This window comes from Trematomus bernacchii, unplaced genomic scaffold (genome assembly GCF_902827165.1).
Source record: "Trematomus bernacchii unplaced genomic scaffold, fTreBer1.1, whole genome shotgun sequence".
Classification (NCBI taxonomy): domain Eukaryota; kingdom Metazoa; phylum Chordata; class Actinopteri; order Perciformes; family Nototheniidae; genus Trematomus; species Trematomus bernacchii.
In genome coordinates this window covers 6,575,007-6,593,005 of record NW_022987477.1, presented here as the reverse complement: position 1 = coordinate 6,593,005, position 17,999 = coordinate 6,575,007, and the positions used below count along the sequence as shown (strand labels likewise).

General features: G+C 42.8%; 1 protein-coding gene across 1 annotated transcript in view; it reads right to left on the bottom strand.

Moving 5' to 3' along the window:
- Positions 1–17,999, bottom strand: part of pou6f2 (POU class 6 homeobox 2) — a 69,006-nt gene that overhangs the window by 13,300 nt on the left and 37,707 nt on the right. The window contains exons 5-6 of the mRNA XM_034149450.1: positions 13,956–14,293; positions 2,421–2,564 (exon numbers count right to left, since the gene is read on the bottom strand). Coding sequence (XP_034005341.1) covers positions 2,421–2,564; positions 13,956–14,293 — 482 coding nt within the window. The remainder of the gene's footprint in view (positions 1–2,420; positions 2,565–13,955; positions 14,294–17,999) is intronic.

Genomic DNA, 17,999 nt, shown 5'->3' with positions numbered 1-17,999 from the left:
TCTCTCCACCCAGCAGAACTCATTAAGATTATGCTGCTCTTTGTTTCCACAGAAATGTCATCTCATCTCTCCAGCCAGGGCAATCTGTGTCTTTAGCCATGGTCGCCAGGCAATATCTCTGCCTCTCCTCCACTGTTCAAGCGGCGAATTGAGACCCGAGAGAGAAAAATGTTTGGAAAGTTTGGACTTGTGTCAACACACATGTTCAAAAAACCAACATTCAGAGCAAATCAGAGGCTAAAAAGCAGACTTATAATGGTACGCTAGACAGAAGACATTTCCTGGGAAGGGTATTTTCTCTTAGTGTACAAGTCTGCATTTTATTTTCTCAAATACCTGACAAGATGCAGATTCAGTAGATTACTGCAGCAATGATGAGTTGTTTATTTATCCGACAACAATGTCTAGCAGCTTGTAGCAGCTCAAAGAAAATAATCTGCTGCTGTTCTGTGTTTTATTTGATATTTATGTAATATATATTTGTTTTTCAGAGTTTCGTTCAAACTAAATATGCACTTTAGAACCTTTTAGAGAGTCAACGGAATAATTTTTCCTCGTAATAATCAATAGTTGTAACCTAACAATAGCAGTTTCACTTGATCTAAAGATGGGAGGCTTCCATGAATACAAAGGGCACACTAGCTTGGCAGGTTAACTGTGCATGTGTTCCTTACCTGATGTTCTCTTAGTATTAGGGGCCAAAGACCTCACCCCAAAGGCTAGGAATGCTGGGAGTTAAAGGGATGGATAGCCCAAATTCAGGAGGGAGAGGGTTTCCGTACACAGAGCTATGGAGCCAGGGTTTAGCAAACTGGGATGAGACACACACAAATCTCTTCAGTGGTTTTTACACCTTTTTGGACGTAAGCTCCGCTAAATAAAACAGCCCTTAATGTCCTCATTACCCAACAGTTTTACTGCCATTTTAAGGCGGCAGGCAAAGTGAGAATTTGCACTGAATAAAAGATGTCCACACAACTGCCATAGAATCACAAAGGGGAAGAAAAAATTCAGAAATGAGAGTGACTTAAAAATATTGTGGCTTTTATCCACAGCCTTAATCATTGTTGCAGAGGTGGCAAGGAGGAAAGAGCCTCATTGATTCTCCTTGGAGAATAAAGAGGCTCGGGCCAATATAATTAAGGTTTAAAAACATATTGAACTCCAAACGTCTATCAAATGCGGCACTTTTCAAGGTCCCTGAGCCCTCGCTTATGAAAAGGTTTTTTCTTTGACAGAATTGTAGAGGAAATGAGGAGGTCAAAGACGGTATACCGTGTTATAAATTCAAGAATGGCGAATAATGTATAAAAGCAGTTCTCTGGTTAGTAAAAACCTCAAATGAGATAAAAGCTGCTCCACTGCCTCCGGTTTTGTAGCTTTTCTTTGCTGACATAAGTTCTCAGAGTGTGTTTGCTGGACCTCCTGGCCTGTTTGAGGTACGTATTAGCCTGTATAATCTCCTCAGTGTTTGGGGGTGGGGTGTGTGGACCTTCTGATATGGGAGTGCATGTTTCAGAGCCCTCCGTCTGAATAATGCTGTGGAATAATGAGGAGGGGAGCAAAGGCTGTAGCCCACGGCTTTGACCGTCTCTGTGACCTGATTATGTCAGGGACTGTCAGCCGCCTAGACACTACAAAAGCACAGAGCATCCCATCAAGTCCGTATCCACAGTGATCTGTCCCCAGTGCTCCAGGCACCTTGTGAGCCAGGGAAGTCCATACTGTCTCATTAGCGACGTTTAGCATCAAGCGCTCGCACACTGAGAACACTTAACACGGGTGGTACTGAAACCTAATACAAGAAGGCTAAGTTACATTTAAAAAAAATGAACCGTTTTTTTGTACAGAAATCACGTTTGTGTTAAATTTACATCAAGGACAGTGCAAGCGTTAAAACATGAAACAGGGGTTAAGGTACATAACACAAGAGTGGCATGAAAGGGCACATTGTCCATACAATTTTCCTTTAATACGTGCCGTGTGCACCTGTGATAAGATGATTCATTAGATAGGGTCCCGCAATGACAAGCATCATCGTTCAAGCCTCTGGCTACTGATGGAACAATTCTGCAGCCACCCTGTAAATATGACAAGGTCAGCGTTTTACTGCGACAGGCGCATGCGGATAACAGAAAGAAGGGCTTTGTTTATTCCCAAAAAGCTTAATATATGGTGGGCTGGCTACTAGAGTGTAGACAAACAGATTCAAGACAACACACTGGAGATCAATGTGGAAAGATCAGAAATACTATACAAATGTTTTATTTGGAGCTGCACATTCGTACATGATAGATGGTCCAGTAATATCTCTTACAGATCTGTTACCAAGTGCAAACCACAAAACCCTAGTGTCTAATAAGGTGTGTGTATACAAGATATTTATTTTTGCATTTTAGCGTCCATTAATTAGCACTCACCTGTCCTTGTGCGTTGGTGACCAGCTGTCCGGTGGCTCCTTGCAGGTTTGACAGGGCGTTGCCGAACACTTGAGACCCGGCCATGGATCCCATGGCTGCTGCTGCCGCCGCCGCTACCGCCACCTGGCTGGCCAATGGGTTCAGCTGGTAAAGGGCAGAGAAACCATATTTCAGAACTGCATCTGTTTATGCAACTGTCCAGATGTTAAATGCAAATTCCTAAAAAGAAAAAGAGGTTCAGGAGGGCTCGATGTGGGGGGGTCTTTATTGTTGCCATGGCCAGAATAGGCTAACTGCAGTGAGGCCTGTATAGTCCAATAGAGTGGGCTATGCAGTCCATCATACCGTTTCCAGAGGCCTGTGCTCCTGAACCCAGTGGGAGGCTTGAGGGTAGGGAGGAGCAGTGAGAACGGGAGGGTGGTTGTGAATAAGTGGCCATTTTACCACTCTAAGTGCTTCCTCTGGCCCCCGGGGCTCCCACGGGCCGAGCCGAGCCTCTCCACCCGCAGCATCGGCCCAACTGCTCCCCGCTTTCACAATAGAGCCAGGCAGTGTGGCCATGCATCACTGTATCGCCAACCCCTTCAATACGCTTCGACTAATTCCTCGTGCTTCATAATGCAATGGCTCACTGTTCCTTCTGAAGAAGAGGAGGGTTAGAGAGACCGTCTTTACCCCAGATGTAATGGACTCATCTGGTCTGGCCTGTGGTTGTGAAAGGAGGCTCCCTGCATTGGGGACAGGTTGTAGAGCCAAGCCACATCGGCGAGATTACCCATATAAATCAAGCTAACCACTTATTAGGGGGCTGAAAATGCACTGCTGATTTGGTTGTAGTGCAGCAGAGCAAAGTCTTATTAGGTAGAGTAAGTAGATCAAAGACCAAGAAGAGATAGGATACCTCCCAATTACTCAACAGGATAGAGAAATAATAGAAACAGTGCTTGGAAGCAGGCTGTCTGTTCCCTGCTGCTAATACTGGTTAGAAACATAAGAAAGAAGAGCTTATGGAAATGTTTTTTTAAAATAACATTGCATGTGATTTATTTGTCATTACATAAAATGCTCTGAGAAAGGGATTGTTTGGATGAAAGCATCAATGTTTCCACACTGTCTGTACTCTGCAGGGAATTCAGCTTTGTTCATCTGAAATCATTCAGTTGCCATTCATCTTTTATCTTACCCCACCACCATATATTATTACACTTTCTGAAATCAAATGATGAAAAAATGCCACGGAGCGATCAATACTTTTTCATTGACAGTAAAGGTTAAGCACATTAAGAATGACACTGCATTTGTCTTATGAAATCATATTTCATGTAGGTGGCCTCAAATTGGCCGTGATTGATATTGCCTCCCATCGTCTGAAAGTCATCCAGTTTTTCCTCGATAATCGCAAGATTGTCTTTTATGTGTCCAGCGGATGTCCTTCGAAAACCTCAAATGTTAGAGAAGCACAAAACTGATTCTGACTCTACATGCAGGAGTAACAGGATCACAGAGCAAGCTGTAACCTTTAATCCTATGCTCTCAAACATATACCTATTGGATAATATATAAGCTAATGTTGGTGCCCAAACTAAAGAAATTATATTATATATGTTTTGTGTGTGAAAGATTCTTTTTTGACATGTTCAGTGTCCCCTAGCCTTAACTGCTAACTTAATTATATTGATAAATGTATAAATGTCTGTAACCATTATCATAATTACCAAAAATGTGTACATACATATATGTGCATATATATATATATATATATATACTGTATATGTGCATACACACATACATATGGTGATGAATAGACATTATCTTGAAAAAAGGCAACAGAATCATTTGTTGCAAGAGACAGAAAATAAACAATCCTCTCTAAGATTTTTTGAACACAACACATTTAATTTGATACTGTTTTTTAGAATCAGTTTAACATTTAAAAGAGCTGCAGCCAACACAATGAAGCTGAACTATCTACATTTTAATAGTGCAAAGAGGTATTTTATTAGATGTTAAAATATGGTTTGAATGGGAAAAGTTTTGCCTTACCTAAATAGTTTTACAAGTATATACAAGGATAGATCTGGCCAGCATGTGATAGGCAAGTACAAATTAGATTAAAATCACGATCTTCAACAAAAGGTGAAGGATGGAGGAGTTTAGCTAAACTGACACTTAGCAAACAATTTCCTCTTTACTCAACTAGGAGTAGTAGAAGTTGAAGAAAAAATCAATCCCAGACCAGCTACTCTCGTAGTTTTGTGAGTTTCAAATATTTTCTGAAGTGTTGATAGAGGGGGTCTGGTTAAACAAAGCATAAGAGGGCTTGTGATAGTGATTTGTGGCACAGAGGAAAGCCAACAGGGCGGGTTAGACAGAGTTAAAAAGAGGCCACAGATCAACACAAAGATAATGTGATCTGCTCGGGCGAGCACACCGAGAGTCTCCCTGAAAATCTGCTGTGCTTGGTGTCATTGTGTGAGTGATAGGTTGTTGGAGAAGCTTTCAGATTCATTTGAAATATTATCATTGTGTTTTCATTCGATGATAGCCCTTTCAGGTGCTATGTTATTCCGGTAAACGTAGGTGAAAGGAGAGCAGGCTTTATTGCTGCATCTTCCTGGCACTGGGTAATATGGATAGCAGTTGAAAGGAGAGCCAGGAATAAGGAGAGGCGAGGCTGTGTTCAACACCTAAACAGGTGATTTTCCGCCACGGTGACTCCTCTCAACACCTCGGCGGGAGGCACAAAATGACAGACCTGGCCTAGCATTTGTCCTGATTGCATGTGTTGGGGGAGATAAACAGTGATCTTCCAGTGTGCAGAGCCTGCATGTTAACCATTGTGTCTCATTCTTTTCATTCCCCATGAATAGGAGCATCAGCAGCTTAGACCACTGGGGTTAGTGTGGGGATAACAAAAATAAACTGAAGCCTTGCATTTGTTAAGGAAATGTTAAAACTCAATGTTACAGTTTCATATTATCCACACAATAACCTGCGCTCTGCTCAAGCCTCCATTATATCATGTGACATCATCTCGTCACCTTTAAGTCACCACAACTGCCATGAATTGCTGCACCATCACAGTTTCATATAGCCAAATAGAAAAGGGTTACACAGGGATCAGCAAACACAAAACAAGTGTCTCTGAAAGGACAGAAAGAAACCCAAATTGTTAAAAATGCATCTTTTCTCCCCAAGCGTTTTGAAGTGGAGAGAATCTAAACTCTGCCGGGCTCTCCGTCGCCTGTTTGACCATGAGGGTCACCTGGTGCAGCAACCCGTGTAATCTCAGGAATAGAAGGAAAAATAGTGTCCCCACTAACCGTGGAGAGACCCCTGGAAACCAAAATTGTCTGACACAAACTAACTGGAGTTTATTCTTGCTTGTGCTCTTTTCATGTGGCCGTTTTTAAACTTAATTGCTTTTTTTGTCTGGGCCAAGACAAAGAACAGCAAAGATAAATGGACAAAGTGGTGCGGACACCAGCAGGAAGGCAGATTTGTCTACACTAAGGCTTCAGCAGGGTTTAGAGAGTGATACTCTTCTAATGTATGATTCAACAACAAACCTTTATCTAAAACATTAGATCAAACTTAGAAGGGCACAGCAATTATTTAGCAAATTCACTTAATTAATTACCATCTCTTCTGAGGTATATTTGGGAACATTTAAGATAGATCAAAGTCTTCATGTTTTCTTGCAACCATAAGTGGGCCAAACAGTGTTCATTAAATTAATGAAACAGTACTATTGTCTCTGAGCCGATGCCCTGTATCTTCGGAACAACATGGAAGTTTTCCTTGTTCATCCCGGCCCCACAACTCTGTCTCCTCCCTGCTCTTTTCCCACTCCAGAGTGAATGTAATCAGCTGTGACATGAGAAAACACGTTCTCTGTCTGTCAGGGCTCTGCTAGTCTTCCGCTGACAGTCCTCCTATTCCCTAAAACGGCCTCTCCCCCACCTCCCTGTCTCCCCTCCCTCACATCCGCTGTGCTTATGAACATCAAAATGCCATTAGGCCCTCCAAAACACCTCTGGTCCCTCGGTTAGCGGGGCCTCGCACTGTGGCCGTGCACTCTGAGTCCTCGGAGCCCCGGCTATTGCTCACCAGTGGACCTCTGCTCCAGCCCTTGTGAAAAATAAAACCCAAAAAGGGAAAATATTGGGAAGTGAAAGACGGATAGAACAACTGGGGCAGATAACACCCGGCGAAAAACAATAACGCTGCATCCGGAGACAGTCGCACATTGTAATTGCTTAAGGCAGTGGAGGGATGGTGGTGGCAGCGGGTGTGGATGTGGAGGTGGCATGGCGGCTGCTAATGGAGTGATGTCATATGAAACGGCCGAATGTCAGCTAGTTAACTGGGAAGGTTTGGCTGATCAAATAAAATGCATTAACTCCAGGAAATGGATATCGTGAGCAGCCTCAGAAATGGCCATATCTAATGAGGCAAAATGCAAATGAAGGAGAGAAAGAGTCGTGAAAACGTTTAAACTAACTATAAAGGGATGATGGAGTGCCGGACAGTGGCCGTCAATCTCCCCACTCATTACCCTCATGTGGAATTAACAGCAGCTTTAATCATTACATAAAATCTGCTCCAGCCCATTTGTTGATAATTGTGAGGCACGGAGGTTCAGAGTGGGTTCTTTGTCATCCATCACGGCAGCGGCAGATTTCCTTTGGTTAGGGGACACTGCGAGTAAAAATATAAGTTATACTGCATTCCTCGTCCACTATTTCTCTTCCTGAGCAATGATCTATAATATTTAGCCGTTTCCAGATGTATTCAATTTGGAACTACTTGGTGATTAAGTATCTACGGGAAAGTGCTGACCATTTCAGCTCATGATGTGACATATTTGGTGCAGTTATTTCTGTACCATGCTAGTGTTGGGTTGGAAATCACAGCAGCGTTAAACCGGTGTTGCAGTAAATCTCCTGCTGCTCTGGCTATGACTTTAAATTGGATACATGGCTACGTTTTGTTGGTTGCTGTGAGAAAATGAAAAGTATAATCAGAAGGAAAGAGTATAAAAAAATAATAATAATAAAAGATGAGCGCCCTTATTTCTTTGTATTGTTGAAGAATCCCTACGTCAATTATTCAATATGTAATAAAACATATTTCTTGATTTTAGGAGTTCTATAACCATTGCGCTGACTGCAACCCATTTGTTTTCGTTTAGTTGGAAATGGCTTCTCCTTTCACTCTGCTGTTGTTTGACATATAAATATAGCATTTGAATGACTTTAATATCCTTCTAATCAATGTCCAGTGATCTTTTGATGTCCTCAATTCAATATAGGAAGGGTCATCCATGCCGCAGCTTTATAAACACAATAAAGGTAAATGATTACTCTCCAGCGTGGTGTCCAAAAATACGGCCAGTAATGAAGAGAAATGGAGGAGTTTGAGGGGGAGGCCTGTCATGTGTCATTGGCCAACTCTAAGCCCTAAGATTAATCACGAGAGAGGGGCTCTGTGGCTATGATGTGGTCACCCTAGATCGATAAATCTGCCTCCCTCCCCTCCCTCTGTCTCTCTGCTTCACTGTGTCTCTCTCTTTTTCTCCAAAATATACACAATGGTCGGCTCAAGCTAAATCAGCATAAGTGGAGAGATGAATTGTTGACATTTACAGGCGTATTTGTATGGATTACTCCAGTTCTACCCTATTTAGGGTGATAACTTAAGTAAATGCACTATTCTTGCATTCTAGTTGAGTCTATTTACAAAACCATCAATTGCAGTTTCCCATAATAAAAGAGGGCTTAAAATCACCCAACAGAATAAATAAAGAAAATGCTAAATGCACCTCAGAGTTCAAAAGCAGCAGAGAACCGTTTAGAGGAATTTCAATTTACAAAGTGTACATAGCAAAAGAAATCTACCAAATCTAGCCTCTGCTGACCACGGCTGAAAACACAGCGGAGAAGAATTTCTGATAATATTCAGCAGGGACCATAAATGGGACTTTTGACTTGGTCTATGAGGAGGGCATAATGCAATAACATTAGAAGGGTCTTTTACAGCGTGGCAGTGGCTGCGCGGCTGTATTCCTTGTGTGAACCGGTGCTCTGTTTGCGGTCACTAATGGGCATCAGAAATTACAGGCAGTGGAATCGCGCCCCGCGGGGGGACTGGCCTCCTCAGCGGAGCGGAGCACTTAGACAGTGTCTGGGAGCCTGCTGGAGGAGGAAGGGGGGAACTCAATGTCACAGCCCTGCCTCATAATTAAAGAAACCCTATTCCTTATCCACTGTTAGGTGAGCCCTAGCTTGCTGCTGCGTCTGAGGGCTCCCCTGTGGGCGTCTAATGCGTGTTGCCCCCAATGTGCATGTGGGCTGATCAGGGAGCTGTGCCTTTCTGCTGGGTGTCAGAGTTGGAAGCCCTCTGACCACCACGAGAATCGCGGAGCCACGTTAAGAAGAATCGCAGACCTCAAAAAGCGAAGAAAACATCAACTGAGGTGAGGTCTCAAAACCCAACAACAAACCAGAGAAGCCAAAAAGTAAGTGCAAGGCGGCCTGTAGGCGTAATTTTAAAAGAGTGAGCGCTTTCACAGTTCTCCAAATGATCATCGTGAAATATGATAAATGTAAGTTTCTCCCTATTTATAAATTCAGGGCTCATCGTTGGTCCTTAAGTCTGTAGATTTTCTCCCTGCCTAATCCCTCATTTGAAGTAAATAAAAGTAGTAGAGCTGTCATGGTCAGGTTGTTTTCCTCATCTAGCGCCCATGCTTTATAATTATTCATATGAAATGTGGTTCTGTTGATGGGCAACAGTCTTATTTTCTGCTTCAGTCAACAGTGCACATTTGTATTTCTAAATTGTGGAGCGCTTGTTATGTAAGGCAATTTTCTGCCTTCTTAAGAGCCGGATCTCCTGTGCATTAATAAGAGGCTGAGCTGCTGGAGAGCTGAGGGCCTGCTCACGCTCTGAACCACACTGCCACAACCAGCAGCAACTCATACCATTTATACTTTATTATAACAAAAATGGGACAGTTAAACAGTTGTCATAGATAATGTCCAAATGAGAGACTTCATACAGCTCAAATGTATTCAGATTTTTTGCAAATTTGCCTTAATATAAATGTTAAACGTAAGATACAACATTTAAGGAAATACTTTGATTTCTGTAGCACAACCCCAACCCCCTAAGACACTTTTGAATTACGTTTTTGAACAATTTATATAGCCACAAGATTATCTGAAGACTTGAGACTTGGAGAAATACCCCCTCATTATCAAATACATTTGATTACAATTAAAATAACAAATTAGCTCTCAATTATATGCATATGGTATTTATTCCAAGAAACAATATGTAACATATCTGTACAATTATATTAATATCCTCCGTGAGTTTTTTTTTTTTCATACAACAGGAACCACAGTTGAGTTATGAGATGTTTGATAGATAATGGACTATTTTCCCAACTTAAGCGTTGCCAGTTTCATCGACAAGCCTCACTGTGAGCCATTGGGTCTACATTTGAGCATGTCATTCTTAATTTTGATTTAATACCCCATGAAATGATGGAAGCCCGTTTCGCTAAATTGAATAGACGTGGTGCTGATCTGGAAAATCAATGAATCGATGTGCAGGGCTCATTTAATACACATGTTAATATAATGGCTGAGACGGGCCATAAAAAAAAGAGACATTTTGAGCAAATTGGACAGTGGTGATTTTAACAGCGGGTGACATAAGTAAAAGTGCACTGCAGCGGAAAACAGTGACATGAGTGTCTGAAGGGGCCTCAGCTGGAGACAAAAGCGTCAGAGATGGGCCCAGGACTCGAGTAGGATGGCGGAGTGAATGGGAGGAGGAGGAGGTGGAGAGAATGGCAAAGAGGTGAGAAGAGATGGAGAGTGCAGACAGCCCGGCCTCTGAAAGGCCGCTGTGGTTGGCAGTCGCTGACCTTGGTGACGATGGGTTTGCACCAGAGGTTTCTAATGAAGGCTGATTGCCAGGGAATAGTGAGGGAGCCAAGGTGTAGAGAGGGGAGAGGAGAGAGAATAGACGGAGAGAGAGAAAAGGATAGAGGGGAGGCTCAGGTAATTGCAGCACTTGTGGGTCTGAGGCCCCGCGGTCCTGTGATGTCGGGGTGCAGTGGGGAAGGAGAGAGATGTCTGTGGACGCTTTGGTGGTAAATTGTGGAGCACGGGGATGGGAGGCAGGCCCCAAGGCTGTAATTACCCCTATGAGTGTGCGGATGGAGAGTGGACAGGCCCAGTGTGGGGCTCTGACAGCGATCAAGGAGACGACTGCGGAGAGGAGTAGAGACAGACGCGCAGACAGACGGCAGGAGTCTGACAGAGGAGGAAAGAAGGATGCCTCCATCTCTCTGCCATGAGACAACCCCCCCCCCCCAACCAGCCAGCCAGACACTGGACCAAGGTCAGATTAGCTAACACACAACATGCCGGTGACAGGACGGCCGTGACAAGAGCAGCAGTGTTGAAGACGTTGCTCTCCAATGAAGAAAGACATAATGTAGACGGATTTGGCTAAAAGGGAAGAAGGAGTAATTGTATCAGAGCCAGGGAGAGATGTGGGGGCTCCACTGGATGGCGCAGCAGGGTCATGTGGGTCCGGGGCACAGGAACTGGAATAAGAGAGTTGATAGGCTGGCCTAAGCTTCCCGCTGCCACGGATCAGTATGTACTACCTCTCCTCTCCCTGCCTGGGCTGATGTAACTCACTGGAGTGGCAAATTACACCAGACCTACAGCTGTAGCCCGACATTATGATTAATTTGATCAGTAATTTCTCCTGTTTTTCATTTTAATCGCCGCGACCATTCTGCTGTGGCAGGTCTTTCAGATCTAATTAAGATCAATTCCGGTGTAACAGACTTGGCGAGCGCCTTTACCCCGTCAAATCCCTGAGCTCTTCGGGCGTGGAGAAAACCCGCAGCTCTAATCAATCAACTTCCAGCGAAATCCAGCGGGCTCCCGCAATCAGCCCATTAACACACTTAAGCAAATTTCATAATCTCCCCCCGTCTATTTGTCATCACTGTGGTGGCTATTCCAGGCAGCCAACGGGCCGCATCTTACTGTACTCTGCATGGGGAGCAGGGAGGGCGGGGTGCAAAGGTACATTCTTACTCTGCTTAACCAAATTAGCAGATTTAATTTGAGTTCACACCACTGACTCAAGGGGTCTGTTGGGGTGTGATTTGTATTTGTATAATCGGGATATTTATGAGCCTATTAATGAATTATGTTCCACAAATTTAAAACACTAAAAACACGAGGGATGTAATGAATGCTCAGGATTTCCTCACTTTGGCTTGACGAAGAAGATCACACCTCCCATGAGAAGATAATTACAATGGGACATTAATTGGAACATAATGAGTGTTTGTTTCTCAGCAGCTCTGTGCTGTAGGATTCTGGCTGAGTGACTCTGCACGTGTGAATAATACAAATAGGAAATATGGGTGCTATCTGTTTAATGCTGATTACATTATGGTAATCAACTCTGGGTGAAGCATGGAAACACCAGAAATGTCCTTATGTCTTCACTTATCATTAAAAAAAAAGGAAGATCATGGTGACAATTCACGAGTTTGTGACAAAATCTCTTTTCAGGGAGTCTCCCAGAATAAAAAACGTAAAAAGTGAATTAACCTGTTAGTTTAGTCGCTCAGTGATTCTGAGTCTGAAAATCCAATCACTGTCCCAGACGGTGGAGAGGGGTGTAGCCGCTGTTTAAATCCTATTGCAGCCTTGAGTGGGTGCTGTGGCTGCGACCTGTCCTTGGGCGAGCCCCTCGCTGGGTGACACACTCTTTGAAAACACCAGCACTGACCCAGAGAAACTAAACCTTTTACGGCCATTCTTCTCCTTGCTACCCCCCCTCCCACACACACACACACACACACACATTCCATAATCCTATTTGATGAGCCAATATCTTAATGATACCTGATGTGGCCTCTTTGCCCCCCTCAGGGAGCTCTGTCCTCAGTCATCATAATCAGCCTCCCTGCTACTTTTAGAAGAAGACAATCTGTTTAAAGCTAAGGGTCTCAGTGTTGTTATTGCAGAGAGCTAGAGCACCCCTGCTGTCTTTGTGAGTCACAGAGACATTTTCACAGATTCCAGGAAATGTAACAAAGTTAAATCAGAGATGTATTAGTAGTCTATTTGTAGTGCATCTCTTATCCAAGGTCTTTGTACATCGCCTGATGCAGGCGTAATGTGTGAATCGGTATGTTGGTCAGTATCCACAGTCAGACTGGACAGTGTGTTTGGTGCGATGTAGCGGGAGCCCATTAAATCCAGAGGCTGTTTTTCCAGCTGAGTCTCACTAGGCCGTGACAGGGCCGGAGAGGGCTGCGAGGGGGAAACAAATAGCCCAACTCATCCTGGCCATAAAGAAGGTTGCACCACAACCCAATAAGGGTCTGACGCTGATGAATGTGACCAGGGACAGAAAGGCGACCCTGGCCAGTCTCCACCAGAAATGAAACCACAGGGATATAAAATAGGTTATTATCGTCACACACTGACAGCCAGACGGACAGAGCAGCAGAGATAGATGGACGTACACGGTGACTAAAAAGGAGGTTGAGTAGGAAGAGCAGTGAAGATTAAGGGACTGATTATAGCCGGAAAGCTTAGATCACCTCAGAATTCCTCCCGAGCGAGTCGTGCCTCTTGTGTGGTTGGATGTGATCAAATGCGTCAAGGCTTCAGCAACAAGATGCATATAATAGCTCCACATTGACAGCCTCCATTCAAAAGCTGCCTCTTGATTAGGATCAAGTGCTGACAGAGAATCAAGTGTATAGTAAACTGCTTAAGCAGCACTTTGTTTTTTTAAGTGGAGATTTACAGGAATTACAAATCTAGTTTACTATGAATTAATTAGCTTAGTATTCTGTATGTACTCCATTGACTTTAAATGGAAAATGACATGAATGGGGTAAATTATACTGATCACTTCTTGGAGCCTTTAATCTGTGTAGTGTACAATAGCAAGCATTAGGGCAGTACACCTTAAGTGTAATGTCGCCTTTAAAACTCGGAAACACTTATGCCATATGAAAGTATTTAAAAATCTAAAAAGATATGTAGTCTCGTATCACTGTATCTATAGCCCTAGCAAGTATTAAGACCATTAACTAGTGAATACGAATAAAACTAAGCCTTAACATAGTGGATCAGTATTGTTGATACCAGATAACATATTAGAGTAATATAATCCGGTATATGTCAGAAGTAGCAATATACACTTATAGTTTTTTCTTTTATGAAGTAATACAAAATACAACTTGAAGAGGTTGGTGTATGACCATTTCAAATGATAGCTTAGAGGCATTATGTATCTATAACCTCATGTTACTTTACACAAATAAATATGATCAATCAGTTGCAGTGAGAGAAACCATTTTTTTACCAACAAATATTAAAACTAAAAGACATTTGTTACCAAAACACCATGAGGCCTTTTCACAAACGTAGGTATCAGTAAGAGTTGGATTGGTGCAGGTTATGAACTCACCGACAGAGGCATGGGTGGGGTTACGGGCGAAGGAAGGCTGCGGGCCGGGGAGTGGTTGGGCCGGTGGGGTGGGGAGTGCTGCTGGTGTCCAGAGGTGGAGGAGCAGGTGGAGCCTGGAGACGGGATGGAGGTCTGCTGCTGGTTGGGCGGGGTCATGTGATGCTGGGATTGCAGCGCGTTGTGGCTGTGGGAGAGGGTCTGTTGGTGATGGTGTTGGATCTGTTGGATCTGTTGCTGTTGTTGTTGTTGTTGCTGCTGCTGCTGCTGCTGGTGGTGGTGCTGCTGCATCTGCTGGAGCTGCTGCAGGTGTTGGAGCTGGGAGTTCAGAGTTGAGGTAGCTGTTGATGAAAAAAAACGAGAGTTATTTGGTTCATTGTTGTGCTGGCGACCTGAACTCTCGACATATACTGTAACATACGCAAATGAAATTGGGATTGACAACATTTTTTTCTGCATATAAACAGAAAGTCCTCATTATTTGAAGAATATGCTAACACCCCAGATACATATACACATGGAGGTGTGGGATGCATAGGATGCATAGTGGGAGACAGATGTAAATTGCATGGAGCCACAACAAGGTCCTCCAGGGTTTTTAGCTTGCATGATAGAGTCTGTGAATTTAATTTAGCTAGTTGGAGGACAAAGCTATCACGCCTGACTGATATAATTGCTCTCTCTGGAGCCAAAAGTCTTCATTGTCAATTGGAGAATGTCAGAATCTTTGTTTTAATGGCTTAAAATCTCATAGGAAAGAGACATCCATCTTCACTGGAAGACTTCAGAAATAAACCCATTAACTAATTGGATCCAATAATGGCTCACCATTAGAACCTAATGTCTACATTTAAATGCTTATACATTTTGATGCTGTTTAAAAAAACGGTTAACACTCAGGGTGAGCCGGGCTGCAGCCACACCAGCATGCAAATATGACCATGGCCCCAGAGTATCTACCTCAGATATAATATAGAATACAAATTTGGTGTTCAGGTGCACCTCAACTTCATGGTGGTTTTCTATGGCAGTCAGTTCACTCGATAACATCTCATTACAGAATATGGTGGATCTTCTAACAGTCCACACATACAGTATATACATACCAACACATAGAAAACAAATAATACTAAAGGTATCAACAGTAATACTATACGTGGAGAATTGAGCCAAAAACAACATCTAAGCTGACCTTCACAGCAGTAAAAAGGACAAACTGAGTTTCCACACATGGATAGAAAAGTGTTTTTATACCTGCACTCACTCTATGAGAGCTGCTGACAGCCTTTTCTCAGCCAAACACACTGGAAAATCCTTAAAAGGAACTATATTCCATAAAGAAAAACAGTTCTGTATATGGTGATTCACAGATCATAGTCCTTTAGAATATATTGTTCCTATAATGACTTTAGTTCAGTTATTCTGACTGTAATGTTACAGCTTTAATAAATGGATGAATAAAACAGATGACAGAATCCAAAGTGTTTTAGAAGATAATGCAGCTTAGAGGGGACATCACCTGATCTTTATCTTAATATTTCATATTGAACTCTAAAGTATCCTATCTAGAGATTATATGGAAAAAGGATTGAAAGGAAAAAAGAAAATAGGTTTATTCTGCATTATATCTAAGCCCACTATCTTAAAAGCAACAAACTGGTAGAGAATTCAACTTAAAAAAGAATTGTTAAAGAACTAAAACATTAGAATTTTATTTTGATATAAAAAAAAGGACAAAAAAAGCATTTCAACTCCAAAAAAGGTACAATGTTTTTTAACTATGTTGAAAGACTACAGCCTATCTACAGCATTATGAGAAAGCACATACACAATGCACTATAATCAAAACTTGAAACACAAAGGACTGGATAACAAAAGAGTGTTCGTGATCATCTATTGATAATGCAGCCAAGCAAGGCATAGACATGCTTGTATACATACAGAATCAATGCACTTAAATAATTTAAGTATGGTTGCCTCATAAAATATGGATAAAAGATCATGGCAGACAAGTCTTTGATTAGTGTGGTCACTTGGACTGCAGGACAGGCACGTATGAATGATGAACATCAGATCATCCTCCGCTTCCCTCTGCAGAAGTCGGCAAAAGAAAGCCAGTGTCTCTTGGCCAGTAAACACTACACTTTTACATTTCTTCTACCTCCTGACACATTGACACCTCTCTCAAACCCCCATCATGAATTATATATCACCTGAGCAAACGGCAAGAGTCCAATTCTCACTTGAAATGTTCGGGCAAGTTATCTAGTGAGCGCCGAAGCCCCTGACAGGACCGGGCTCTTTTCCTATTGCAACTTCACAACGACAAAATGTTGAGCCCTATTTAAAGACGGTATAAGAGGGAACAAAGACGGAGAAAAGCAAAGGAGGGGGGGGGGGGGGGGTATAAAATGAGATTTCTGTCAAAAAATTATCGGAACCAGGCGAAGATCAAAGACGACCGTTGAATTTCCTGCAGCGCTAACCATTACGCCGAGAAACAAGAGGTACAACAAAAAAATATGAGGCAAAAGAAAACAAATACAGAGGGAATATGGAAGAAGCCCCATGTGGCCCTATTATAAGGGCTACACCGCAGGTACTATATTCTTTAACAGCAGTGCTTTATAAATTCTGTCATCTTGTTAAGACTGTCAGGGCCGCTGACCCTCCCTTCCCCTCTAACTGGGCAACTGGCATTCTGAAGCTCATTCTTTTAACCACAGCTGTCTGATTGCTTTGGTTGAGCACATAATCCAAGCGGCTTGTCTCAGCTAATTGTTTGTGCTCCTTCCTCGAGCAGACACGGGGCAGAGGATGAGAGTGGTAGCTTCACTTATGATGGAGAGAGGGCAAAAGGCTGCCGGGGCTCCTACACTGCTCATTATATCTCCTACTGTCTCTTTGTTGTTCATATGCCGACTGTGGTGCAAGCAGCGCTCCCACTTGATCATGACGCCCGAGGGGGGGTGTTAGAGCAAGGGGTCCCACGTTCACTGTTGTCACAACTCGCCTATGCTAATGTTTATAATGAGGAATGAGCCAGATCATAGAGGGAAGTCGTGAAGCTAAATGATCAGATGCACGCTGAACTGTGGTATTTTTATGCTCCATTTAACCATTTAACAAAAATCTTATGGGACTAAGAAACTCCAGCACTGAGAAGTCTCCAACCTCAGTGCTTTGAGAAAGTGTCTGCCATCTCCCTTTTCCTTTTAGTGCCACGGAAGAAATCAACTGTTATCTGTGACTGTCCCGCCCCGGCTTCTGAAGAACTGGAGGACGAAGCGAGACTGATTGTCAGAGGTCGAAAGGCTAGGTCAAAGCCGGCTCATTCGTCAGACAAAATGCTATTTTTGTTTCCTGTGCGGTTGAGGAGTGAAGGTGGGGGGAAGCAGCCTGCTCTCTCATTACCAGCGCTATCTCAGTAGTCCCTGCTAGCCCCCCTATTACAGCACTTTTCTCTCTGGGGCTGATTCGACTGCTTGTTTTCCTCCCAACGCACAACACCTATTCCCGAACAGTAATATTATCTTTGGTTTGTGTACAGGTAGATTCAGGGCAAACTTTTTAGACAATTGATACTCAACCTAAATGTGAAGTTTGAGGAACAAGCACGACATGAATGGTTCAAAACTACCACAAATGCACAGTATGTGATATGTCTTTGTATGCCAATGACATGAAGTTGTAAGATGCGCTCTACATAACTTTCGTGATTTATCTCAAACTAACTACAGTGTAAAATAAATATCTATTAATGCATAGATGCTTGCCAGAAAAGCCTATACAAATAGCTGCCCATCATATAATGGCCCTTTTAAAAAGGCCCAGTCAAGGCCAACACAAAGAGAGGCTACACTCATAATGTGTACATAAAAGGGCTTTGACCATCTTTTATTGCATTAAATGCTTCATACAGAATAAAGAACAAATGTGATTGCCTCATGTTCTCAGGAATTCAACATAAAGGGAATCAAAAAGGAGAACATAATGTGAAAACCTTGAAGACAATGTATTGAGTAGTATGAATACATTTAGTTTTAT